Source organism: Oryzias melastigma, linkage group LG5 (genome assembly GCF_002922805.2).
Source record: "Oryzias melastigma strain HK-1 linkage group LG5, ASM292280v2, whole genome shotgun sequence".
Classification (NCBI taxonomy): Eukaryota; Metazoa; Chordata; class Actinopteri; order Beloniformes; family Adrianichthyidae; genus Oryzias; species Oryzias melastigma.
The window spans coordinates 35,112,001-35,139,986 of NC_050516.1; the positions used below are offsets into that span (position 1 = coordinate 35,112,001).

At 35.3% G+C, this 27,986-nt stretch overlaps 1 protein-coding gene across 1 annotated transcript in view; it reads left to right on the top strand.

Moving 5' to 3' along the window:
• Positions 1–27,986, top strand: part of erc2 (ELKS/RAB6-interacting/CAST family member 2) — a gene marked incomplete in the record, with an annotated part of 60,840 nt that overhangs the window by 19,822 nt on the left and 13,032 nt on the right. The window contains 11 exon segments of the mRNA XM_024270704.2: positions 1,627–1,650; positions 5,375–5,809; positions 7,525–7,599; positions 11,421–11,576; positions 13,584–13,751; positions 13,964–14,131; positions 16,257–16,394; positions 19,017–19,157; positions 19,356–19,496; positions 21,294–21,329; positions 25,684–25,886. Coding sequence (XP_024126472.1) covers positions 1,627–1,650; positions 5,375–5,809; positions 7,525–7,599; positions 11,421–11,576; positions 13,584–13,751; positions 13,964–14,131; positions 16,257–16,394; positions 19,017–19,157; positions 19,356–19,496; positions 21,294–21,329; positions 25,684–25,886 — 1,685 coding nt within the window.

Below are 27,986 nucleotides of genomic sequence, written 5' to 3' on the forward strand. Positions count from 1 at the left end.
TTTTGTGCTACATTTATAGTTTTGTAAAAATATCATGAAGCTTTTTTGATAATATTTTACTGTGTTTAGGTGACAAAATAAATAAATATGTTGTATTTTCTATGAATATAGGTTAGAGTTGTGCAGTTTCTTGCAATGAGTGAATTTGTAAGATCAGGATGGGATGCAGGAAATTGAGCCTGTTCTCTTAACAAACATACTGCCCCCTTGTGGTGGGAAGAGGATAAATTACAATCTGGTTGAGACTTTTTTTTTTCTTCTAAAACAGTGCCTTTGAGTTTTATTTTATTTTTTGATAAATTCAATAAATGTTATTTATTTAAATCTCCTGAAGTAACTAGTAAGAAATATCTCATAAGAGCCAAAAATAAAAAAAAAATAAATAAATGAAATGTTTGCTTGCCAATTTAATGACATAATTCAGTATTTACTATATTTTAGCTTCTCATTGACTACATTTTCAGGTAAAAAAACTGATACATTGTCTTCAATCTCTATTTTTTTTTTTGTAATACTTCTTTTGTTCCAAATGAATTTAGGAATGTTATTGTCAGTATTTCTGTTTTGTGACAATCAGGGGTGTCAAACTCAATCGCAGAAAAGGCCAAAATCCAAAACACATCTTAGGTCACGGGCTGAACAGGATAAACATTTATTGAACACTCTAAAGCAAAAATTTTAAAACCGTAACTTTTTAACATAAACTAGATACATAGCATTACCTGCGTAATACTAGTGTGAATGCTGTAAGCTGAATTTGGCCACTGAAGATGCTAAAATTGATAGCTAAAATTACTGAAGCTGATATCTAAAAACACTGTAGCTTATAGCTGAAATCACTGAAGTTGATAGCCAGCTAAAATATTAGCTAAATGCCACATTAGACTAAAAAAAAAAAAAAGTTAGGTTAGCCAAAACAGCTAACATGTAGCTGAAAAAATAGCTAAACTTCAGAATAGCCTAAAAACCTGGAAAATGCCTAAATGAGCCAAAAAGCTAGCAGAATGCCAATTTTCAAAACTTTAAAACTGTAACTTTTTAACATAATTATGAATAATAAAAAGGCAGGAATATTTTTCCAGAATAAATCAACTTAACCTTAAATAACTTTCAATATTTAAGTCTTCATACAAATATTTTTTGTCAAAATTATATGTTAGAAATGAGCGCAAGATAACATCGGGCCTTTAATAACAATAAAATAAAATGATCTGGAGGGCCGAATATTTACCCGGAGGGCCGGATCCGGCCCCTGGGCCTTGACTTTGACACATGTTGTAAATAAATTGATTTAGTATTTTTTCATCTCTTTCCAGAAAGATTTTCTTGGTAAAAGTATAACTTATAGTGATGTTTTTCATGGCAGACATGAGCCCAAAAACAACTCAAAGACCCAAAAAGTTTACTCTGTTTGGTAAATGAAATATAAAAGAAGTTGAAATGGAATAATGTGTTAAATATATGTGAAAATTATGGTTATATTAAAAAATTGTCTGCTGTGAAAAAAGAAAGATGTACGTGTAAAATGTGACTGGTCTGTGCTGATCACCCACCTGTGTAGCGTCGAGCTCTGACACTGTTTCAGCCCACATCTGTTTTTCTGTTCATTCTGTCCATGCTCTGCAGCTGCTGGATGCCAGGAGAACCAAGGTTTGTCCCTATGTTTGCACCATGTGTTGCGTGCACAACATAGAGTCACCTTCAGTGTGGCGTGTTTTTACACCTGGCAATCCCTTTGCACCATGAAACCTTCTCGCCTTCTAACCCTTTAGATCCTCAGAAGAACTAAACGCCTTTTTTCCCGATCCTGTCCGACTCCTCGTTCTGTCCCTGAACCTTTTCCTTGTAGAGTAACAGTTGTTGATTTAAGTGTATTTCTGTCAGAGCTGTGGATGTGCGTAACATACATTTGACTCAAGACTTGGACTTGGTTACTTGACTAGTTTTTTTTTTTAAAGTTAAGTTTCTATTGAGTTTTGACTCATCAAATAACCTCTAAACATGTAACATATTCAGCATTTTATATGTCGGGTTCCTGAAAAAAAAAAAAAAAATAGGGGAAAAAAAGGGCAGAACAAAACAAGACAGGGTACTACTGTAAATCAGATTATTTTATAAAAACAAAAAGAAGTCATTAATATACATAGTGCATATACATGATGAATTAGAAATAATATGTTGGAATCATTCACCTTGTTACAGTTATATGGGACCAGAAAATGTCCCAAATTAACTCTATTTTTTAATATGTTTAACATACATTCATACGATGTCATCCACATTTTGATCTGTGGAATTTGTGGGGTTTTCTAGTGTCTAAAAATACGAGTCTTTTCTTTACTAGTCTTAACAGAATATAAAATGATTTGAAGCGCAACTCCTAACACTTTATTTTAAGCTGTTTTTTAAAATGTTTTCCAGTTTCAAGAAACACAATAAGCATAAATTCATCCCAATAAAAATTTTATTGGAATAATTTTCCTTTAGACTTGTATATTAATGGTTTTTTTTGCTTAAATCAATTATATAATAATGTAGAAAATAGCTTCAAATATAACTTCTAACAAGCTCTAAATAAATGACATATTTAATAGTTTTGGGATTTTTTTTTACAACAATTTTACAACTTTTTTTTTTAAAACTAACTAAAAATAAAGACAATTAAGAAGATAGTTTATTAAACTTTGAACCGTGTAGCCTCTGTTCTTCCTTAGTTTCTGGGATTAAAACAAGATGAAATCAAATGAGAGAGATAAGGAAAATACTTCCCATCAAACTTGTTTTGACAGGTGACCTTTGACCCTGCACCATCTATGAAATTCATTTTGACAGGTGCCCCGCCCCTCAAGATGACGTAACAATTTAATATTAATTTTATATATAAAGGGTATATAGGGTCACCTGTCAAAATGAGTTTGATGGAAAGTCTATTCCTGATCTCTCATGAAGGAACTATTTTTCACTAAAAGATTAAGTTTTGGTCTCACTGACTCAAATAATGAAAAAAAGTGCATTTTTTGGTGCTGAACGCTCACAACTTTACTACACTGTGACTCCATATCATATAAAGTAACAGCTAATCTTCTATTAAATTAGTCATCAACCACTTTAATAGTCGATTAGTCGACAATCGTGGCAGCCCTAGTGTGAACAGAACAAAAACAACTTTTGTAAATTTGAGGTTAGAAATATCGCAAATCAGAAACCCAGAAATACTAAACTTTTCCTGTCGATTTAGCACAAGAATCTGCAGCCTTAAACACTAAAAGAGCCTTTTGGTCCAGTTTCTTACAGACCAGAACCCAAAGAAATCCACAAAGTCTCGCTTTATCTTTAAAAAATGATCAATATTTATGCTTTATTGGTATTTAAATGTAACTTCAATATTACAAAAAACAAACTGCAAGATTGTCTATATGTTTATACATATATATAACAGTTGTAACATTTGTTTTTTTTATCCTTACAGTAAGATTTTGGTGAGCCACCAGCTTTTTCTCCCTTTTACTCTCAGATATAAACAACATTTTAGTAGAATCTATTTATTAAAATAATAAAAAAACACAAAACATTTAGGATAAACTCAGCTTTTTAACACGTAACTCTAAATCATCTTCAATCATTTCAAACTGCATTTGTTCAAACTTTAACCACTTTAGTGTAATTTACCAAAACAAAACAACTTTTGGAGTCTTTTATTTGACTAACTTTAAATGAAAAACATAAATTAAAGAAAATTTTGACAGAATTTCTGACAGTAAATTTAACTTTTTTTGCTTAGTTGTTTGACATGTTACAAATCAATTAGATTTAAAAATCTTTAATAATCTTTCAAATCTGGGGAATTTGTTTACCAGACATAATTTCTACATTCTGGTCTCAAAAATTAGTTATAACGAATATTTACAAAAAAGAAAAGAAAAGACTGTTTCTTGTTTGGAGACAGTCCATCTTAAAGTGACTTATTTTTTGTTTTCTGTTCTTTTCATCCCAAAATGCACATTTTGGAATAAAATATTTAGGAATATGCAATGGTTACAATGCAAAATATTGATCACATTTGATTGAAAAATATTGTTAATCAAACTTTTATGAATTTTTTGAATTTTTAAAAATTTGCATAAAACGACTAAAAGGGAATTTGGACTCAAACTAAACTCTTAGGACTATATTTGACTGAATGGACTTACCAGAAAGTAGCAAAACAAGGACTCAGTCCGGTTTGCTTTTTAACATCGTTTCCTGCTCCAGCACAGTCTCTGAAATGACTTGTTTTTATTTTTTTTAAGCAGTTTAAACCTGATTTGGGCCACTTTCTGATCATTCTTTGTTCCTTTCATCTTTGTTGGACAAATAGAGGAAAATCCTGGACAGATGGTGGCCCAAAAATGATCCTGCTAATCTTAGAACCAACATGTTTACAGAGAGTCAAACATACTTGGAGTTCTCGGTTTACCATGTTGGGAAAATAAGGGCATCTCCAAAACAGCTCCAGGTGCTTTGCTGATGGCAGAGAGCGTCTGACACATTCTGTGTAGCACAGGACTCCGTATGTTTGTTTCTGAGAGTCAGCAAAAAATTCTGTTTTAGATCCTCTGAGCTGTTTTGGATCATCGCCGGGTTTTAAACAAAAGTTTTGTTGTCTTTTTTAACAACTTTAGATGCTTTGGTTGATTTTTTTTAAAAGGTTGGTACAAGGTAAGTATTGGAATTTTCATCTGCTGTTGTGAAATAACCAAATTATTAGTGAATTTCGCTTAAAGATCCACTCCGGTCATTTTTTGAATTTATTTGGTTGTATTGTTTTTAGTCAAAAATGTAAAAAAAGAATTGTGTTTTCTAGAACGTAGTTTCTGAAAAGCAGCAGGAGTTCACTAGAAATTCACCTCTGAGTCTTTGGTGTAGAGCAACCCCGCCCCCCTTCCCCTCTTTGTCACTGAAAGGTCTCTCCTTCCAAAAAGCAATTTTGCAGATACCCAGTCGAACAGTTTTGAGCCAGATTCCTTTTTTTAATGAGAAAAGTAAAGACGTTTATGGATCTATTTGTCTGCAAGTTGTGGCCTACAGATTGAGTTTTGTGTGCTACAACTATAAGCTTTTTTAAACTACATTTTTTCATCTGCTCCTGATTCACAACAATACATAAATACTCAGAAATGTAAGTTTAAGCCTAATTTTCTTCTTAAATGTCCTCCAACATCAGAAAAATGTCACAAGAACATGCTCAAAACATAAAAAAAGCTATTGTTTTTACCGGAGTGGGTCTCTAAGAAGTCTGTTTTTGTACGTAAAAGTTCTTCCTGTATTTCTAAATGACTGTACGGAGGCCTGTGGAGTCTGTGTGTGTACACATACATGTGTTTGTGTTCATCAGCATCTTCAGATGACCATCCAGGCTCTGCAGGACGAGCTGCGCACACAGCGAGACCTCAACCACCTGCTGCAGCAGGAGAGCGGGAACCGCTCCGGCTCCGAGCACTTCACCACCATCGAGCTGACGGAGGAGAACTTCCGCCGGCTGCAGGCCGAGCACGACAGGCAAGCCAAGGAGCTGTTCCTGCTGAGGAAGACCCTGGAGGAGATGGAGCTGAGGATCGAAACGCAGAAGCAGACGCTGGGGGCCAGAGACGAATCGATAAAGCAGCTGCTGGAGATGCTGCAGAGCAAAGGTCTGCCCCCGGGGCCGGGCCGGGCGTCGGAGGAGGAGGAGCAGGAGCGAGCCAGGCGTATCGCCGAAGCCGAAGCCCAGCTGGGACACCTGGAAGTCATTTTGGATCAGAAGGAGAAGGAAAACATCCATCTAAGAGAGGTAGATGTTTTTGTGTTAATCCAAGCAGGTTGTTTTGTGACTGCATGACTTCCTGGCTGTCGCTACTATTTAATTCAGATTAAAAGTTTGCATTTGTATGCTTAGTGCACGTGTCAAAGTCAAGGCCCGAGGGCCGGATCCGGCCCGCCGGGTAATTCTATCTGGCCCTCCAGATCTTTTTTTTTTTTATTAATGTCCTGATGTTATCTTGTAGAAATTTGACAAAATAAATTTTTTATGGAGTTTACAAAATATTGAAAGTTATTTAGGGTTTAAGTAGATTTCTTCTGAAACAAAAACTTGCATTTTTATTATTCATTTTTATGTTAAAAAGTTACAGTTTTAAAGTTTTTTAAATTAGCGTATTGCTAGCTGTTCTCGCTAATTTAGGGGTTTTTTTTGTTTGTTTTTTAGGCTGTTTTGGACTTTAGCTAATATTTCAGCTACATGCTGCCTGTTTTGGCTAATTTATGCTTTAAAAAAAAAGTTATTTAGACTATTATGGCAATTAGCTAATATTTCAGCTACATGCTAGCTGTTTTGGTTAATTTAGGCTTTTTAAAAGTTTTTAGGCTATTTTGAAGTTTAGCTAATATTTCAGCAACATGCTAGTTATTTGGGCTAATTTAGGCTTTTTTTTAGGCATTTTTGGAGTTATGCTAATATTTAGGCTACATGCTAACATGCTTTTTTATGTTTTTAGACTGTTTTGGAGTTAGGCTAATATTTACACGCTAGGTAATTTAGGCTTTTTTCCGTTTTTTAGGCTGTTATGAAGTTTAGCTAATATTTCAGCAACATGCTAGTTTGGGCGAATTTAGGCTTTTTTTAGGCATTTTTGGAGTTTTGCTAATATTTAGGCTACATGCTAACATGCTTTTTTATGTTTTTTAGACTGTTTTGGAGTTAGGCTAATATTTACACGCTAGGTAATTTAGGCTTTTTTCCGTTTTTTAGGCTGTTATGAAGTTTAGCTATTTTTTTCAGCGACATGCTAGCTGTTTTTGCTAATCTACGTTTTTTTTGTTTTTTGTTTTTTTTAGGCTGATTTGGCATTTAGCTAATATTTTAGCTGGCTGTCTGATTCAGTGTTTTCAGTGATCATTTTCAGCACCTTCAGCTGTCAGTACTAGCCTCTTTAGATGCCATATTCAGCTTACAGCATTCACACTAGCATTATTGTAGGTAATGCTATATCTCTAGTTCATAATAATGTAAAAAAAATACGGTTTTAAAGTTTTTAAAATTTAGTTTTAGAGTGTTTAATAAATGTTTATCCTGTTTATCCTATCACCTAAGGTGTGTTTTGGATTTTGGCCCCTTGTGAGATTGAGTTTGACACCCCTGTCTTAGTGGATTGGTGTTTTTTTTTCTGGCTTCCTTTTGAGTCAGAAACGTTCCTTTTTGCATGAGTTTGCATGATAACCTGTCGTGAACATGTGGAAACTCATAAGATGACCTCCATGGACCCCAAACAAATGGATTCAGAAAATGGATGGATGATGTTGTTCTGTGGTGTTGTCACTAGATGGCAGAGCTGAGCAAAAAAATCTTTTTTTCTTTCTGAATCCTATTTGTTATGTAATTCCAGCTGAAAATTGCAGCCTTGTTTGTTGCATGAGACCCTTTTGCATGCTTAAAACCAGACTTCATTTACACTGTTCTGTGAGATCTCTTTATTAGAGCTCAGGATATTATTTTGTCTTTTCTTGAAGGAACTTCACAGAAGAAATCAGCTCCATCAAGATCCTAGTAAAACCAAGGCCCTGCAGACCATTATAGAGATGAAAGTAAGGCTTTGTTTTGTAAACGGGCTGGAAACCTCACATGTAATAATGAGATTATCCTATTTAGTTGTTTGTGTCTATTAATTGTAGTAGTTGATGCTCACAAGCGGCGTGATTTGTTAAGAGTTTTTTTATTTTCTATGATTTACTGTAACTTTTCAATCGTTCGTCTCCTTCAGTATCTGCTGGAATGATCGTGTTCACGGTTGAAAAGTTAAAGTTTGCTAAAGATTTTGTGTTCAAGCGTCACCGGCGACGCCTCAGGTGTTGACCAGTTCGGCTTTGAAAGACGCGTCTTTTCAGTCGGCTGTTATTGGGTCCCAGGCTGCTGAGTCAGCACGTTTGCAGGTATCTACGGTGGCCCTGAAGGGTCACGACACATTTAGTTCACAACAAACTAAGATCAGAACACAATAAGTTCAGAACACAATAAGATCACAACACAATAAGATCACAACACAATAAGATCACAACACAATAAGTTCACAACACAATAAGTTCAGAACACAATAAGATCACAACACATGAAGTTCACAATACAATAAGTTCAGAACACAATAAGATCACAACACAATAAGTTCAGAACACAATAAGTTCACAATACAATAAGTACAGAACACAATAAGATCACAACACAATAAGATCACAATACAATAAGTTCAGAACACAATAAGATCACAACACAATTAGTTCACAACACAATAAGTTCAGAACACAATAAGTTCACAACACAATAAGTTCAGAACACAATAAGTTCACAACACAATAAGTTCAGAACACAATAAGATCACAACACATTAAGTTTACAACACTCTAAGTTGACAACACAACACACTAAGTTCAGAACACATTAAGTTCACAACACAATAAGTTCAGAACACATTAAGTTCACAACACAATAAGTTCACAACACAATAAGTTCAGAACACAATAAGTTCACAACACAATAAGTTCAGAACACAATAAGTTCACAACACAATAAGTTCAGAACACAATAAGTTCACAACACAATAAGTTCAGAACACAATAAGTTCACAACACAATAAGTTCAGAACACAATAAGTTCACAACACAATAAGTTCAGAACACAATAAGTTCACAACACAATAAGTTCAGAACACAATAAGTTCACAACACAATAAGTTCAGAACACAATAAGTTCACAACACAATAAGTTCAGAACACAATAAGTTCACAACACAATAAGTTCAGAACACAATAAGTTCACAACACAATAAGTTCAGAACACAATAAGTTCACAACACAATAAGTTCAGAACACAATAAGTTCACAACACAATAAGTTCAGAACACAATAAGTTCACAACACAATAAGTTCAGAACACAATAAGTTCACAACACAATAAGTTCAGAACACAATAAGTTCACAACACAATAAGTTCAGAACACAATAAGTTCACAACACAATAAGTTCAGAACACAATAAGTTCACAACACAATAAGTTCAGAACACAATAAGTTCACAACACAATAAGTTCAGAACACAATAAGTTCACAACACAATAAGTTCAGAACACAATAAGTTCACAACACAATAAGTTCAGAACACAATAAGTTCACAACACAATAAGTTCAGAACACAATAAGTTCACAACACAATAAGTTCAGAACACAATAAGATCACAACACATTAAGTTTACAACACTCTAAGTTGACAACACAACACACTAAGTTCAGAACACATTAAGTTCACAACACAATAAGTTCAGAACACATTAAGTTCACAACACAATAGGTTCACAACACAATAAGTTCAGAACACATTAAGTTCACAACACATTAAGTTCACAACACTCTAAGTTGACAAGACAACACACTAAGTTCAGAACACAATAAGATCACAACACACTAAGTTCAGAACACACTAAGTTCAGAACACATAAAGTTTACAACACATTAAGTTCACAACACAATAAGTTCAGAACACATTAAGTTCACAACACTCTAAGTTGACAACACAACACACTAAGTTCAGAACACATAAAGTTTACAACACATTAAGTGCCAACACATTAAGTTCATAACACACTAAGTTCAGAACACATAAAGTTTACAACACATTAAGTTCCAACACATTAAGTTCATAACACACTAAGTTCAGAACGCATTTAGCTACAACACAATAAGTTCCCAACACAACACATAAAGTTCACAACACACAAAATGAATTACACAACACTTTAAGTTCCCAACATATGAAGCTGACAGTGTAAACTTGATGAAAAGGAGGAACAATTAATCCTTTCAGCATTTCCTCCATGCAGACCTTTTGGAATTAGGTGTGGTGAACAGAAATTATGTAACAAGTAACAGCAGGAAGTTTGTTCTCATGTTTTACAGAGAAGTGTTTGTTCAGCGCTTTTGAAGTGTTTATTTATCCTAAATTCAGTTTTAAATTTCTTCTCTCAACTTGTCAAGGATGTGGATTCCATCACACCCTCCTAAGAACATGATCATGCATGTGGAGTCGACCCCACCCAAGTATTTGAAACATACATTTTTAGCTTTTAAAAAATCAAACCACGATGTGCTTCTTTTCTCTTGCAAAGGATGGAAACGGCTGCAGCTGGTTTTAACCGTAGAAATGCCGGTAGCATCGAGCCACGGAGCTGCCGTAGACACCCCCAGCCTCACTGCAGAGGCCTGACATCACTTCCTCAAAATAAATCATGACATCATCGCTGAGCTGACACAGCCCCTCTCCCGGCTGGATCGGCGCTGTGCAGGTCACGTGACATCAGGGCTTGTTGATTTCCATACAGGGGGAGGAAAGTCCCGCCCCCCCCTCTCCTGTGCTGTAGAGGAAGACCCTGCATCTCTCCTTTTTTTTTGCCCATCGCTCCGTTGATGCTGATGGAAGCACGAATAATCCTCCCTCCCTCTCCCGGTCCCCCCCGCCCTCTCCTCTTCACTCACCAGAGACAGTGCACAGCATATAGCCTGCCTGCCTGCTGCTGCCATGGAAACAGGTGTGGTTGTTTATGACAGTGCGAGGCCAGTATGCAGGAAGGTAGGGAGACAGAGAGACATACAGATCCGAGGGATGATAAAGAGCAGGATTTACTGACTAGGTTGATGCACCAGTGACACATGTGGACGGAATAAAGCCGCCTCTTAAGGTACGCCGTCTTGTGCCGTTAGCAGAGACGCCAGCTCACTTGGATCTCTTCTCGTAGTCTTCGGTGAAGAATCGCAAAGTGCATGTACGCGTTGCATTGACATAAACCTCTCAGGTGTGCCGTTCTTTACGACGAAACATTAAGGTTACCACAAAGCCCGCCAATGACCACAAGTTCACAAGTTCAGAAGAAAATCGAAAGAGTCCTAAAAGGAGAGCGGGACGGGAAAGAACAAGGTTTGTGCATGCTCTGCTGGACAGGGAGATGAACCATGGCTAATCTCAAAGACGTTGTATTATTTATTTAAAAAGCCGTGAAGCTAAAGCAGCACTCACAAGAGAGGATTCTGCATTTATCTGCACGCAGCTCCTGCACAAACTGCAGCTGCTTACTTTTTCTTTTTCGATTCTGAACATTTTTTTCCCACAGTCCTGGAGGATTTGTCGGTGCTGGATGTGTGCTCAATATTTCCCAATGGTGATTAATCCTTTGAGCCCCTGCAAGGAGCTGGGTAGAAAGCTTTGTTTCAGCGACCAAAAAGACCAAAAATCTTCACTTTCTGTCTCTGTTGCTCCCCCATTTCCTGTCTTTTTGAAGCTCGTGCGTTTTCTCGGACCGTTTGGTTGCAGCATGTGTTCCGCGGGCTGGGTTTTGAGGTGTATCTCCTCTGCATTTTTGTCTCCAGGACACCAAAATTGCCTCTCTGGAGCGCAACATCCGAGACCTGGAGGATGAGATCCAAATGCTGAAGGCTAACAGCTTACTGAACACAGAGGACAGAGAGGAGGAGATCAAACAGATGGAGGTCTACAAGAACCACTCAAAGTTTATGAAGACCAAGGTAGAAGTCATGGATTAAAGTATCGCCTCAGAACAAAAATCCATATGATGGGAAAAGTCAGAATTTTTTTCTGTCAGTCACTTCAACAACTTTTTAATCTGAACTTACCGGATTTATCGTCAAAGTTATCTAATTTTACAATTAAAATGTTTCTGCATTTGATCTACAGCACATAAAGCTTGAGGGCCGGATCCGGCCCTCCAGATCATTTATTTTATTTGTTATTAATGGCCCGATGTTATCTGGTGCTTATTTGCTTATTTCTAACTTGTATAATTTTGACAAAATATATTTTTATGGAGAGTAAAATATTGAAAGTCATTGAAGGTTTAAATTGATTTATTCTGGAGTAATATTCCTGTATTTTTATTATTCATAATTTAAAAAGTTTGAAAGTTTTAAAAATTGGCATTCTGCTGACTGTTTGGACTATTTTGGCATTTACTCAGATTTTTTAGGCTATTTTGGAGTTTAGCTAATATTTCAGCTACATGCTAGCAGTTTTGGATAATTTATTATTTTTTTTTGTTTTTTTAGGCCAATTTTGAATTAGGCTAATATTTACATATAAGCTGTTTTGGCTTATTTAGGATTTTTTTAAAAAGTTTTTAGGCTATTTTCGAGTTTAGGTAGTTTTTCAGCAACATGCTAGCTGTTTAATCTAATGTATACTTTTTTTTTTTGTTTTTGAGGCTTTTTTGAAGTTTAGCTAATATTTACACACTAGCTGTTTGGCTAATTTCGTTTTTTTTTTTTTTTTTTTTTTAACTGTTTTGAAGTTTAGATACTTTTTCAGCTATATGTTATCTGTTTTGGTGAACCTAAGTTGTTTTGTTTTTATTTTTTAGGCTAATTTAGAGTTTAGCTAATATTTTAGCTACATGGTAGCTGTTTGAGCTAATTTATGCTTTTCTTAGTTTTTGAGGCTGTTTTGAAGTTTAGCTAATATTTACACACTGGTTTATTTTTGCTATTTTCGTTTTTTTTCTTTGTTTTTTGAGCTGTTTTGAAGTTCAGATATTTTTTTCAGCTATATGCTAGCTGTCTTGGCGAACCTACGTTTTTTTTCATGTTTTTTAGGCTAATTTGGAGTTTAGCTAACATTTCAGCTACATGCTAGCTATTTTGGCAAACCTGAGTTTTTTTTTTGTTTGTTTTTTAAGCTAATATGGAGTTTGGCTAATATTTCAGCTACATGCTAGCTGTTTTAGCTAACCTAAGTTTTTTTCTTTTAGTTTTTTAGGCTAATTTGGCATTTAGCTAATATTTTAGCTGGCTATTAGCTTTTGTGTTTTCAGCTATTAGCTTTAGTGATCTTCAGCTATCAGCGCTAGCATCTTTAGCGGCCAAATTCAGCTTACAGCATTCACACTAGCATTATCGCAAGTAATGTTATATATCTAGTATATAATTATGTTGAAAAGTGACGGTTTTAAAGTTTTAAAACTCAAGTATTCGATTTGTTTAATAAATGTTTATCCCGTTCGACCCGCGACCTAATGTGTGTTTTAGATTTCGGCCCCTTGTGCGATTGAGTTTGACACCCCCTCTTTACAAGGAGCTGCTTTATCATTAGCTAGGCAGCTAGAGCCGTTTTGTTTTCTATTTTTAGACCTCTTTTCATCAATCATGAATAAAGAGGATGTATAAAACATGATCAATGCAGGAGTCGGTCCCAAATGCATTTTTAATGAAAGATAAGCACATTGATGAGAATAGTGCAGCTCTCTTTTTGGAGAGAGGAGGTTTCTCACACAACGCTTTAACGGCAGAACTCCAGTGATTATGTTCATTGATTTATGATAAGTTTTCAATCATTAACATGATCATTCCAGCAGATTCTGAAGGAGAAAAGTGGCGCTTTTCTCCTTCAGAATCTGCTGGAATGACCATGTTAATGATTGAACAGCTACAGTATGTCAAAGATTTTGCATTTAAGCACCACCAGCGACGCCTCACATGTTAAAGAGTTTGGCCTTTTTTTTTTTTATTTTGTTCGGCGTGCAGATCGACCAGCTGAAGCAGGAGTTGTCAAAGAAGGAATCGGAGCTGCTGGCTCTTCAGACGAAGCTAGAGACCCTCAACAATCAGAACTCAGACTGCAAACAGCATATCGAGGTGCTCAAAGAATCTCTCACTGCCAAGGAGCAACGTGCTGCCATCCTACAGACTGAGGTAACCGGAGCCTCTCCTGTGTTTAGTAACCTGACAATGTCTGTCCCACTTTGGAAAAACCTTCTTTAGCCTCTTAAGACTTGGCATTCACATGTGTGGACATCTCATTTTGGGTTGTATTACCTCAGTAGTTCATTCTGCTTAACCGGGGCCCTGAACCTTCATTAGCTCTGGTCCTTAGAGGTTTTCGACATTTCATGGTTTGGCTCCAGGTGGACGCTCTGCGTCTCCGTTTAGAGGAGAAGGAATCCTTCTTGAACAAGAAAACCAAGCAGCTGCAGGACCTGACGGAGGAGAAGGGAACCCTCGCTGGAGAAATCAGGGACATGAAGGACATGCTGGAAGTCAAGGAAAGGAAGATTAACGTCCTGCAGAAAAAGGTGAGACGGAAAATTGAGAAAACCATCATCTTGTGATCTTTATTTAAAGCGATCCCAGTGATTTTTTTTAATTATGATTTTGGCTTTTTGGGGGTTTTTTTGCTAAAATTTCAAAAACTGTGTTGTTTTCTAGGACATAGTTTCTGCTGAGCGGTAGTAGTTTATTGGAAATTAGCTTATAAGTTGTTGGCACTGAGTAAGCCTGCCCATACTTCCCGTCATCCATCTGTTGGCACAGTCTAGCCCAGGTTTTAATAATGGTCGGTTTCACTTAATTAGCTCTGATTTAGTTTTTGTCGATTATATTTATGAATTTGTGTCTGAAATGCACCAGAAACAGTAAAATAAATTTTTTAATCATTGATTTTACACTTTCTACTGCATTTGCTGCATTGACATGATCCTATGGTGTAGGATGTCTTTTATTTTGAAAGGAAGTCATGCAAAGCTCTGTCAAAAGTTATAAACTATTTCATATTATAAAAAAATCTATTTTCTCTTTATGTATATGTTTTATTTTTGCAAAAAAAAACACAATAGTTTATTTAAATGCATCATGTCAGTAGCAAAAACATGAATATAAATCAGGATCTTATTTTTCTAAAGGTTGAGTGAAGACTTTGAGACTCCAACTATTTGGCTAAGTTAAGGTTATATTGGTTTTTTAGGCTATTTTTGAGTTTAGCTAATTTTTCAAGTACATGCTATCTGTTTTGGCTAATTTAGGATTTTTTTCAGTTTCTTTATGCTAATTTATAGTTTAGCTAATATTTCAGCTACATGCTAACTATTTTGGCTAATTTAAGGTTATTTTGATTTTTTAGGCTATTTTGGAGTTTGGCTAATATTTCAGCTACATACTAGCTACTTTGGCTAACGTAGGCATTTAAAAAAAAATTTAGGCTAATTTGGTATTTTAATAATATTTTAGTTGAGCTATCTGCTTCAGCGTTTTCTGCAATCAATTTCAGCATCTTCAGCAGCCAAATTCAGCTTACGGCATTCACACTAGCATTATCACAGATAATGCTGGTGTGAATATATCTAGTGTTTAGTTAGTTTAAAGCTAATGATGGTTAAAATGTGTGTTTTAAATACAGTTTGTGCACGACAAGATTAGTAGACTAATCAGAAAAAATCATCAGTGATTAGTCGACTACTAAAATAATCGTTTGTGGCAGCACTATCGTTAGTGGATGCATCAGAATAAAGTGAAGCTATACCCGTTGTAGTTTCTATGTCACACCTTCAACCCTTTTCAAAGGATATTTTTTCATCTGCTCCTGATTCACAACAATTTGTATAAAGAAATACTCAAAAAACACTATTTTCTTTATATATGTCCTCCATCATGAGAAAAATGCTAGATGAACAAACATCAAAAACACAGTTTTTTTTAAGGATGTTGAGGTTGAAACAAGTATATTGTTCAATTTCACTCAAAAATTTCATTTTTTCTCTAGTAATAGTAGAAAATGTCTTCAGCAAACTTAGGGAAAGTGTTCAGTGAGACAAATACTTCTGTCATGCTCGTTGTTGAGCTAAAAATACCTAAAAAGAAATTCTCCAACTTTGATCTGTTCATGCATTTCTCTTTGTTTCTAATTGTAATTTACCTAAAACTCTAATTTATTCATTTTTACTTAGTTTTCTTGTTTTGAATTTGTACTATAGTCCATAGAAGTTATTGTCTATTTTCCTGCAGATATTAAGTTAGATAGGAGTAAATAGATTTAAGTTTACATTTGTGCAAATCAACACATGTGACACATTCAAACCAACTATAGATTAATGTTGCATTAAAACAGGAGGATAAAGAGGAGAAGCTAAACTTTCTAGATTCTGATGAAATTTGCTTTTTTAGATCCTCTAATTATCATGTACAATCTGCTTCTTACTTCTGTTATTTAAAAGGTATTCACGAATAATTAATGTATTTTATTTTGTTATTTTAGTGATTATTGAATCATTAAAACCTTCACACAACATTCTTCCAATGAAAACTGTTGTTTTTCCCTCCAACAGTTGATTATTTTCCAGCTTTTTTCTATTTTTTTATGTTTTACTAACATATTTTTCCCTCTTCCGGGGACTTTAAATTCCTCCTCCCGACTTTCTGAGACAGATTGAAAACCTGCAGGAGCAGCTGAGGGATAAAGAGAAGCAGCTGGGGAACCTCAAGGACCGGATCAAGTCTCTGCAGACGGACTCCAGTAACACAGACACTGCCTTGGCCACGCTGGAGGAGGCGCTGTCAGAGAAGGTAGAGTGCAGGACTTTAACCTTTGGAGATTGAATAAGAATGTGAGCAACCACATGTAAAAAATACTTCTTTTTAGAGCAGGGGTGGGCGAACTTTTTGATTGAAAGGGTTTTAAAATTTGTCAGAAGAGCGTGAGCAGATGTGAGTTGTGTTTATGTAATTCACCTCATTAAAAAGAGAAATAACATGGAATCTGGACGAAAACATGCTTTTATTTTGATTGAAAAATAATATATATTATTTAGACAAAAGATTTTAGAGTTTTTATTTCAAAGCTGTGACTTTTGTTTTATTATCTTTGTGTTAATTGCACCGATTGGTTGATGCCCCACGGAAAAAATGCAAACTTAGAGAAAAGCTGCATTCATGTGGTGTTGGAATGATCAGAAAAATGATTATTTAACTCATAAAACACGCATGAACGTCAGACAAACAACAAATCTTTACACCCAACATGAATTCAGAATCAATTTCTGCAACTCAACAAAGGTCAAATTATTTGCAGTGTTCTATTTATTACTCCAGATTAAATAACTGAACGGGCCTTAGTTTTAGAGGATCTGTTTTTGTAGAAGTAGTTTATTGTACACATAAAACTTTAAAAATAACTTTTTTTTTTAATTTATAGTAAATATTAATACTTTTATATAATGTACTGCCAGCAGATACTTGGGGTATGATGCAGCTAAAATTTTGCAAAAATGATTCAGTAAATAACAGATAAAAATTAAAATATTTTACAATTTTACAGGTATTTAGTTTTTATAAACCACAAACAGCAGTTTAAATGTTTCAATGATATTTTACTAACTAAAATGTATTTAAAAAATCCATGAATAAATAATAATAATGATGTCAGTGGCTTGAAAAAAGTTTAACTTAAACCAGTTTTAATCAATTATCAGAAAAGTCCCAAATTGTTCCAATGAAAACTTAGGTTCCTATAACAGAGTATCGGGGCAACCATGAAACTAATATATGAGAATAAAGTCTTATAAGTATGAGGAAAAAAACATGAACCAAAAAGTGAGAATCAAAAAGTCGTAATTTTACAAGAAAAATACTTTTTTTCAAAATAAAGTTTTTTGCATACGCCTCCATTCACATTATGTGGCAACTAAATCCATCAATGCAGCCATTTATGAATCCATGTACCATAATGCATTTGGAACTATACTGCTAACGGTAAAAGCGGAGCAGCCGCCCGAAATTCACTCCTTGTGGGTCAAGAATCTTCTTCTAAAGAATCCCAGTTCTGACATTTTTTTCTTTTTATTATGAATATAAACTTTGTATTTTCTTATTTGTGAAACCAACAGCGTACAAAACACTCCACGTCTCTCATCCTGAAACAAAATATAGATTTTTTTTTTTGTTGCTGTTCATATTTTTCTTAGTAAACGGCCTTTTTGTTCATAAATGTATTACTTTAATGTCTTAAATTCTCAACTTAGAACTTAAAAAACGAAACATTAATTATTGATAATTCTAAAAGTTTATTCTCATAAAATGTTGACATTTTTCCTCACAATTTTGACTTATTTCTTGTAAAATTCCTACCTGTTCTTACACTTTTATGACTTTATTCTGGTATATTATTTTCTTTTTCTTATTTTTTTTGTCTTTTTCGGTGGTTCTAATACTTCAATGTTTATTCCTCTTTGTCTTGGCAATCAAAAAGTTTAAATTTGTGCCTCTAGTAAACACTTCCTGTTTCTTGTTATTAGGGCTGCCACGATTAGTCGACTAATTGACAACTAATTCACTATTAAAATAGTCAGCGACTAATTTAATTGTCGAATTATAATGGCATTCTGCTATCTTTTTGGACTATTTTGGTATTTATTAAGGATTATTAGGCTAATTTGGAGTTAAGCTAATATTTCAGCTACATGCTAGCTGTTTTAGCTAACTTAGGCTTTTTGTTTGTTTGTTTGTTTGTTTGTTTGTTTGTTTTTTAGGCTGTTTTGGAGTTTAGCTAATATTTCAGCGACATGATAGCTGTTTTTGCTAACTTAGTCTTTTTGTTTGTTTGTTTGTTTTTTAGGCAGTTTTGGAGTTTAGCTAATATTTCAGCGACATGATAGCTGTTTTTGCTAACTGTTTTTTTTTTTTGTTTTTAGGCTGTTTTGGAATTTAGCTAATATTTCAGCTGCATAGTTGCTGTTTTGGCTAACCCCTGCTTTTTTTCAAATTTTTTAGGCTAAGTTGACCTTTAACTAATATTTTAGCCTGCTATCAGCATCTTCAGCTATCGTCACTAGCATCCAAATTCAGCTTACATTCTATCTGGGATAATGCTAGTGTGAATGTATTTAGTTTTTAGTTAGTTTAAAGTTAATGATGGTTAAGATGTGCGTTTTACATCCACATGACTCGATTAGTCGACTAATCCGTAAAAATAATCAGTGATTAGTCGACTACTAAAATAATCGTTTGTTGCAGCACTACTTGTTATCTCAAGATAACAAACAAATATCAAGTTTCTTTGGAGCTGATTTAGGTTTCATCCATGTTAAAGCAATCATGTATGTGTTTGTTAGTTTGATAAATGTAAACCTGAATTGTGAAAAATTCATTAGTGTTGTTTTCTCTGCTTTTGTTTTTGTGTGTACGGATTAGGAGAGAATCATAGAGCGATTAAAGGACCAAAGGGAGAGAGAAGACAGAGAACGGCTGGAGGAAGTGGAGTCTTACAAGAAGGAGAACAAAGATCTGAAAGAGAAAGTCAACAGTTTGCAGATAGAATTAACCGAGAAGGAGGTCAGTGGGTTATTGAAACTGATCCTGCACAAAAGCACGTCTTTGTCTCTGCTCTCCTTTAACACATCACAGTTTTGTAAACACAGCAGTGAAATCACTCAAACGTTACACTGTAATAACCTAAAATAGCATTTGTACATCTGGAAGAAGTGCCACACGTTGAGATGTAAGCAGTCTTTGCTGGATTTCCACCTGCAGTCCAGCCTCATCGACCTCAAAGAACACGCTTCGTCTTTGGCATCTTCTGGTCTCAAGAAGGACTCGAAGCTCAAGTCTCTGGAGATCGCCATCGAGCAGAAAAAGGAGGAGTGTAGTAAGCTCGAGACGCAGCTGCAGAAGGTGAGTGTGACGATCACTGCAGGCCAAAATGTACAACTTTTGGAATATTTACCTTAACTTATGGATGAAAATGTTTTGTTTTAAAAGCACTTCTTTGTTGAATGTCAATTCAAAAAATTCTGATTAAAATGAATAACAATATAAAGTCTTTTACAGTTAACAATAGACACAGTTTTTCCTGTTAAGGAGATGCTGATCTCGCTGGATTAGATCTGAACACAAGTTTTATCTCAGACAACCAGAGATAAAAGTATCTTTAAAATCCTATATGTTGTTGCTAAATATATCTTTACAAAATAACTCGCATTTCTACAGGTTTAGTTAGAAAACTTCAGAAAAAAAGCTTATACTAAATCTTTTTTTAATCGTATCTAAGCTACAGTCAAAAAAGTTGATATTTGTATCTCTCTAAAAGTTGAAAAAAAGTCTTGAATTAAAAAATTGGAAATAAGGCCTAAAAAACCTTAAATACATCTTACATTTTTATATCTTGGTCTTAAAATTGATGCAGTTTAAAACTTTTTCCATACGATTTTTCTAACACATTCTCACTCCTAACTCGTCACATGTTGACGTTTAGTTAAAGACCCTTCTGTGTCACTTTTTGACGTTTTGAGTAGATTTCCACCATCTACAGTAGGGATGTAACGATATAATACTGAAACAATCACAAATTCTTGCACTGGCACGCTTGTGTCATTAGCACAATGACCGTTCACACGCAGCTTGCAGAGAAAAAAGACAGAGAGCTGAAGAGAGTTGATAAAAAAAAGAGCACGGCTCCCTGGATATGGAGACGTATGTGACTCATAATTCAAAATAAAAGTTAAGTTATTGTGAAAATGCTTTTTCATTTTCACAATGTGCCTGCATTACTTGACTCTAAAATAAAAATTAAAAAACAATTCTCTTGATGATTTTTTTTTCATCATCACCGCTCATTCTGTAACATAATTAAAGTGACAAAGCCAACGAAGACTGCTTTTCGTTTTCACACCCCGCCATGCAAAAAGTGTCTCAGAAATCATTTGAGTTAGCAGTTCCAAGGGGCGCACCATGATGACGTCAGTCCTCACTCCTCCTCTGCTTTTGACTTTTATTTTGAATTATGGGTCACAAACGCTTCCATACTTGGAAGGAGTCAGAAGGGAAAAAATCACGAAGCTTGGTCGTCACCCATAACTGTTGTCAAGGTAGATCAGTCAAAGTTGCAGTGAAAATGTAAAGTACCAGCTTGGAGAACAAATCTCGGCTTTGCTTGAATTAATAGTTCCAATCGCAACATCGAGAGACTAACTTATGTGAAACTTTTAAATTGGAATATTTTCCAGGAGGGGAGCACAGCTGAAGAGCCCCTCCGTTATGCACTAACTCACAGCGAGCCTGCATGGAGAAACGTCATCAGCTCTGCATTTCTAAATTTAAGCACCGGCCATGACAAACCGATTTTTACATTTTCTGCATCGATGGACATGTTGACGAGTTTGAATCGTTTTTTTTTACAGATTCACGAAGAATCGTTACATCCTTACTAACCACAAACATTAATCTGCTTAATGTGAAGAACTTTTTTTTTTTAAAGATAACGAAGACTTTTCTCCGTTTAACAGACATTTTTAAGAGCAGACAGACCTTTACCTTCAGACTGTCTCCATATTCAATCCTCTCCAGTTTTCTGTTTTGTGTTGCTGTTAATCAAACATATACTGTGACATGTCTGATCCTGCTCTTATCTCCCCCGGCCCTAACATTTACTCTTCTGGAACCACTTCTTCAACCTCCCCGTTTTCAATGTAGCAAGCTGAGCAGCTTTTCAGTCAGATGAACAATCCTGTAAGTTCCTGCCTTGAGCTGTGTCAGGCACATTTTGAAAGCATGAAGACACCTGAGAACCTTCTTTCCGATATGCTGGATGGTGATCATGGCAAACCCCGGCACCAGCTTCGCTTTATTCCACCCACATGCGTGTTGCCCATTGCACTGTACTGATAGACTGAGCTTCACGCTGTGCTGACAGTCCTGTGAAATGTCTTCTCTGTAAGTGCCGTTGTGTGGAACATGTGGTAAATCTATCGTGACGCCAAGCACTGACGGTTTTCTGTGAGTTCCCGTTTGCTTTCCTGCTAATTAATTCAATAATATTCTATTTTATAGTGTTGTAAAAACATATTTATTTAGACTTGTGTGGTGCTGTTTAGGGCTGCCACAATTAGTCGACTTATCGACGACTAATTTAATATTATATGGAGTCAGAGTGTATTAAAGTTGAAAGTTATAGTCGCATTATTATAGCTTTTTGGACTATTTTGGCATTTATTGATTTTTTTAAACTATTTTGGAGTTTAGCTAATTTTTCAGCTGCATGCTAGTTATTTTGGCTAATTTAGAATTGTTTCTGTTTTTTCAGGCTAATTTGGAGTTTAGCTAACATTTCAGCCACATGCTAGATTTTTTTGGCTAATTTAGAATTGTTTCAGTTTTTTAGGCTAATTTGGAGTTTAGCTAACATTTCAGCTATATGCTAGATTTTTTGGGGCTAATTTAGGCTTTTTTGTATTTTAGGCTAATTTAGAGTTTAGCTAATATTTCAACTGCATGCTAGCTATTTTGGCTAATTTAGAATTGTTTCTGGGGTTTTTTAGGCTGATTTGGAGTTTAGCTAACATTTCAGCTACATGCTAGATTTTTAGGGGCTAATTTAGGCTTTTTTGTTTTGTTTTTTAGGCTATTTTAGAGTTTAGCTAATATTTCAGCTAAATACTAGCTATTTTGGCTAATTTAGGATTTTTTTCTGTTTTTTTAGGCTAATTTGGAGTTTAGCTAATATTTCAGCTGTATGCTAGTTATTTTGGGTAACTTTGTTTTTTTTCTGTTTTTTAGGCTAATTTGGCACTTAACTAATATTTTATTAGTTAGCTTCAGCTTTAGCATTTTTAGCTATTAGCGGCCAAATTCAGCTTACAGCATTCACACTAGCATCATTGCAGGTAATTCTATATCTCTAGTTTTTAGTTGGATTAAAGCTAATGATGGTTAAGATTTGTGCTTTACATCCAGTTTGCACATGACCCAATTTGTCGACTATTAAAAAATCGTTTGTGACAGAACTAGTTCTGTTACATCAAATTATTAAATTGCAGTTTTCTAGTGGAAAAAATACCAAAACTAATGTTTTGAAATATATTTATGTTTAAATAATTGAGACTATTACCAATTTGAAGGATGATTAATCGCATGACTACATTGTGATGGTCGTTCAGTTCGAACTTGATTAACTATCAGGTTTTTAAACGTATTTCTCTTTTTGGTTTGCATTTTCTACGATCATCTAAAACTTGTTTTAGATTCATCCAAACTACATTTTTAAATAAACGTTGACAATTTAATCTTTAAAACCTTTATTAAAACTGGAGTGACGGTCAGGAATGACCCTGGGATGGACTGGAGCTCTCTCCAAGGTGAAAACTGTAAAAAGCCTCATCTTGAATGCAGCGCATGTATGCATTGTAGTCCCTTCAATCCACTTTACTTATAAAGCGTCAGTTCACAAATGAAGTCGTTTTATGGCACAAAAGACAAAAAACCCATAAAACCAAGCTTTAATAATTACAAGTGTTAAAGTTCTAATCAGTCGAGATGATTCTAAAATACCTAGATTGTCTTTATTGGGTAATTAATATGTATATTGACTGGTATTGAGGGTAGCTGTAGTTAAAAATGCTGTTTTTTAATGAAAGCTTTAGAAAAAAAAATGTCATGAAGTATTTAGTGTACAGAAGTGAATTATTTACAATTTAGTATTCTAAAATAAACAAAACTTATTCTACTGTAACTTTAAATTGCTCATTTTTTAACACATGATGTGATTTAAAAAAATATGAACAACAAAAAGGTTCTTTTTGATACAAATTAGGTCAATCATGTTCCTCGCATTTTTGAACGTGCCTTTAAACTAGGACAGGCAGTTGTTCTTGTTTGGTAAATTTATGGAAAAGTGTTAGATCTTGATTTGGTTTGATTGTGCTTTCACACTGCACTCCTGAGAGTGGACCAAAGTTCCTAGAGTTTTTTTTTTCTTTTTCACAGTTCCAACTACTAATCATTTATATGGATTTATATTAATTCAAATAAAACAACTTGAGAAAAATATTGGCACAATTAAAATAATAATGATGCTAAAAAGTCAGCAAAAGAAAAAGCAAACATGAAGAAACCCCTGTATTTGCTGTAAGGCTTCAACTCACATTTCCTGCATTAGAAAAAGGTCAAGTGCTAGCACACTAGCTATTAGACCACGGGAAATAACTGGAGCTTCTATGGTGTTTTAGCCATTTTATCCAAGCTTAAGGACGATTTTAAAGTCAGTATGTAACACAATAAGATGAACGGGCTAGAACTGTGTTTTGGACGCGTGGTTTATACATGATAAAACTTAGCTTTTTACACCCGTCTTGGGACAACGTCAGACTTTGATAGTACAGACAATACAGCCATTTTCTTACCGTAATTATCACATTTCTCAGAATACACGTGTTAGCCCCGCCGCAAAGTGGCACAACGGGGCCAAAAGTTTTGAAACTGAAATTTTAAGATTCTGAAAAAAAAACAAAGATTTGAAACTGAAATAAAGTTTTGAAATTGAAATTTTTAGTTTTGAAAACTAAAAATTTGAAGCTGAAACTAATGAAGTTTAGCAAAAAGTTTCTAACATTTTTAATTGTTTTGGGCCAAATACCAATATTTTTTGTTTTATTTGGATTTAAAATAATATCAGCCGCATTTTGGCTCCATAAAGAAATGATTTGCGCATTACAAAAAAAAAAAAAAAATCTACATTTCCTTTTTTTTTGTTGCTAATAATGACAAAAAAAAACCTTTCGGTTGGCTAATATCAAACCTGATGTAATGTAATAAAACAATAAGTAATAAATCATTTTTAAATTGAGCACAATAGATAGATAAATAGATAAACTTTATTCCGGACTTGTAGTCCAATCAGTGAACAGGAACACATAATCCTTAAGCAGTAAACAATACAGTACCAAGAGTACGTACGATTACTAAAAAGATTTATACAAAAAAATGCAATAATAAAAATCTACAGAAAAGATTACATTAGTCGAAAAATGTATTACTTAAAAGTACAATTACATGTTTATTAAAATGTAAATATATTGATGAGTTAACTTAGTAGCATGAAGATATTCTCCCTATAATGTTAAACTATTTTAGTTTTCTTTGACTTGTCCTCCTGTCATGGACTTTCTAATCTACTGCTAGTCTGTCTGCATCAGTGCTGAGACTCTAATTTTTCCGATGAGCTTTTACTCCAATGAAGCAACAAAAACCATTCACAAATTGAACTCCAAACCTAGAAGTGCAATGTGAAAGCTCCCTCAGAAAAGGGCTTCACGTCTCACACTCGTGTCTTCCAGTAAAAGCACCAAAGAAACCGATCTCTAAAGGCTTCAGTCCATCACAGGGCCATTAAAACCTTTAAAGAAAAACAAAAAAATCTGTTGTTTTGTCTCTTTTTGTCTAGTGGAGCGCTTTAGTTTTGTTTTAATGTAATCCCTGCTGAATACAATTTCTCGCTGGTTAATCTTCTGATGTGCTTTTGCTGCACATTTGAAACTGGAGCTTAAATCTGCTTGGTTGCTCTCGCTTTTCTCTTTCCATACTTTGGACTGATAGTGGTTCAGCTTCGTTGGGTCTGCATGATCTGGTCAACAGTGTTGCATGTTTTCTGTGTTGCCACGCATCGTGTTTTGTCTCCGTGTGGTGCAGTTAGCTTGGACATTAGCAGCGGTTGGACATTTATGTGAAACGCTCTGCCACATTGTTGATGTGGAACTCTGAGACTCACTTGAGGATAACAGAGAAGGTCGTACTTCTAGATTGTTCTGCATTCAGGTTCCACTTTACTGTTTGTGCTTTAGGAAACATGAACTTTCTCCTGTTTTTTTGATAAAATAGTATCAGTGATAGTTACACTCATTCACAAAGACATTCAGAATGAAAGGGAAGCAGCTCAGATGAGGCTTCAATGCTTTGCGCTGTATCTATCTCTTTCACAGGCAGTGAAAAACATTCTGAGCTGCACCGTATGCTGACGGACATTCAAGCTGAATGAATGTGTCTCAGCAGACCTTTTGTTTTGTTTTTTTTTTCTGGTGTGTGAGTGTAGAAAGCTCACGAGGTGGAGCACCAGTCAGGCCCCAGAGGAAACCCAGAGTATGTGGACCGCGTGAAGCTTCTAGAAAAAGAAGTGAGCTACTACAAAGATGAAGCAAACAAGTCTCAGACAGAAGTGGAGCGGCTCCTGGACATCCTGCGAGAGGTTGAGACTGAAAAAAATGACAAGGACAAGAAGATTGCGGAGTTGGAAAGGTAAGTGACTCCAGCTGTTGTAGGAAGTTTCCAGTTTGTCTTTACTTTCTGCTGGTAAAATCACTAAAATGTTAAAGTGGGCATTGATAAACCAAAATACAGATAATGTCATAGTAGAAGGGCTTTATACGGGTAAGTTGTGGTTGCTAAACACTCATGGAATTCAAGTAAAACTCGTTCATATTCTGGGTTCAAATTCTGAAAAGTTACAACGGCTTATGTTACAATTTTTTTTTTGCCCATTTTCTCCTGATAATGACATCTATTATCTCATTATCACGAGATAACGTGTTTTTTTTCTTATAATAATGAGATTAGGGCTGGAATTCGCTAATAATTTCCAGAATCAATTCACTTAGATTCACAGGATCGATTCAATTCACGATTTTTTTTCTTGACTCTTTCAATCCACTCAATTAGATTTAATTCAATTTTGAGTTCCCACATTTAGACATATTGGTTTAGAAATACCAATGTGAATGGAATAATTCACTGAGCAGTCAGATCCGGTACGGACCAGTTAATTCTGGCGAGTATTTCAACTCTGTTAAGTCTTGTTTTCATTTAGCGGCTTGTTTTCATGGCGCATGCGTGGGATAGACCGGTAGCATGTCATTGCGTCTCTGTCGTGCAACGACTAGAAAAGTAACAACAGAGGTCATCTTCTCCTGGCTTTAGGTTTTGTACATCATGTATAGCAGGAATTTAATGTTGTTTGAAAGAAGAATCGGGGCGGCTAAGAAGAATACCGCCTTAAAGAGGAAAACGGAAACGCTAGCTTAACGCTATGTTGGTACTTTGGCCACTTTCTGCCAATCAACGGGTAGCAACAGAGGCTCTGCCCCAACCGTCTCGTTCTATTTTTTTATGGACCTACAACAGATGGGGGTCCTCAAGGGGTATGAGTCAGAGCTATTTAATGGGTCCATAAAACAGTGGAAACGCTCAAAATACCGGATAGAACCGGACTGGACCGTATTGGACCGGACTGCTCAGTCGAAACAAGGCTAAAGAAAAACTCGTTCATATTCTGGGTTCAAACACAAATAGCTTAGAACGACCTACGTTACTTTTTTGTGACCATTTTTTGTGATAATGAAATCTATTATCTCATTATCACAAGATAACACATTTTTTTCTCATGATAACGAGATGCTAGATTTCATTATCACGACTTAACATGTTTGATTGTGTTTTGATCATGAATATTGTAAGATCCCTTTACCACACTGAGATATCGAGCCGTGATCTGTTTGAGGTCTCTCTATTTTGTGGTAAACTGTTGGCCAAAACCGAATGGCATTCATTCATCAACATCTCTGAATCAGAATAAGAACGTTTAGTCCCTGAACATGCACCAGCCTTCCCCATTTCCCTCATTTAGCCAATAACTGAACCCTGTAAGTCCAGAACCCTGACCAACAACAGAACAGAACCAGGGTCCACAAGTGTCTCTGTCTGGTGCGGAACCCCAACAGTCCACAAGTGAAAGTGATCAAATACTGTTTTCCTCCACTGATTGTGAATTCTGAAAACTACTTAGTGATGAACACTGGTTTGGATTTTGGATGTAGGATTCTTTTTATTAATTATTATTTTGCCACAGTGTGTGTTCTAACCTTTTCATGACTTTGCGGTTGACGCCATGATATAACCATTGGCTCCACTCAGATTTGCAAATCCGAATACACAACAGTTGAAGGTTTTCTACTGAGGTGGGGTCGTCAGTCTTGGATCATTGTGGTACTTGGTTCAGAATTTCCCTATTTGATTTGGTTTTACACTTTGGCCCGTCTGACAGAAAGTATTATGTTATACAGTTTGAGTTTTTTTTGTTGAGGAAGCCATCTTCTTGCCATTCTCTAAAATGAGGATACAAAATGTTAATCAGCTGTTCACTGGTTTTAGAGAAACATTTGTTGTAATTAATCTGGTTTTCTTGTCTTTTTTGCCATCTTTACCCACTTTATCTTTCCTCTTTCCCTATTTTCTGATCTCTTCTTACCCTCTGCCATTAATCAATGTTCAATGTCAATGCTCCCCCATTCTTAAATTTTCACCTTCCCCTTTGCCCCTCGCGACTCTTTCCCTGTTGTGCCC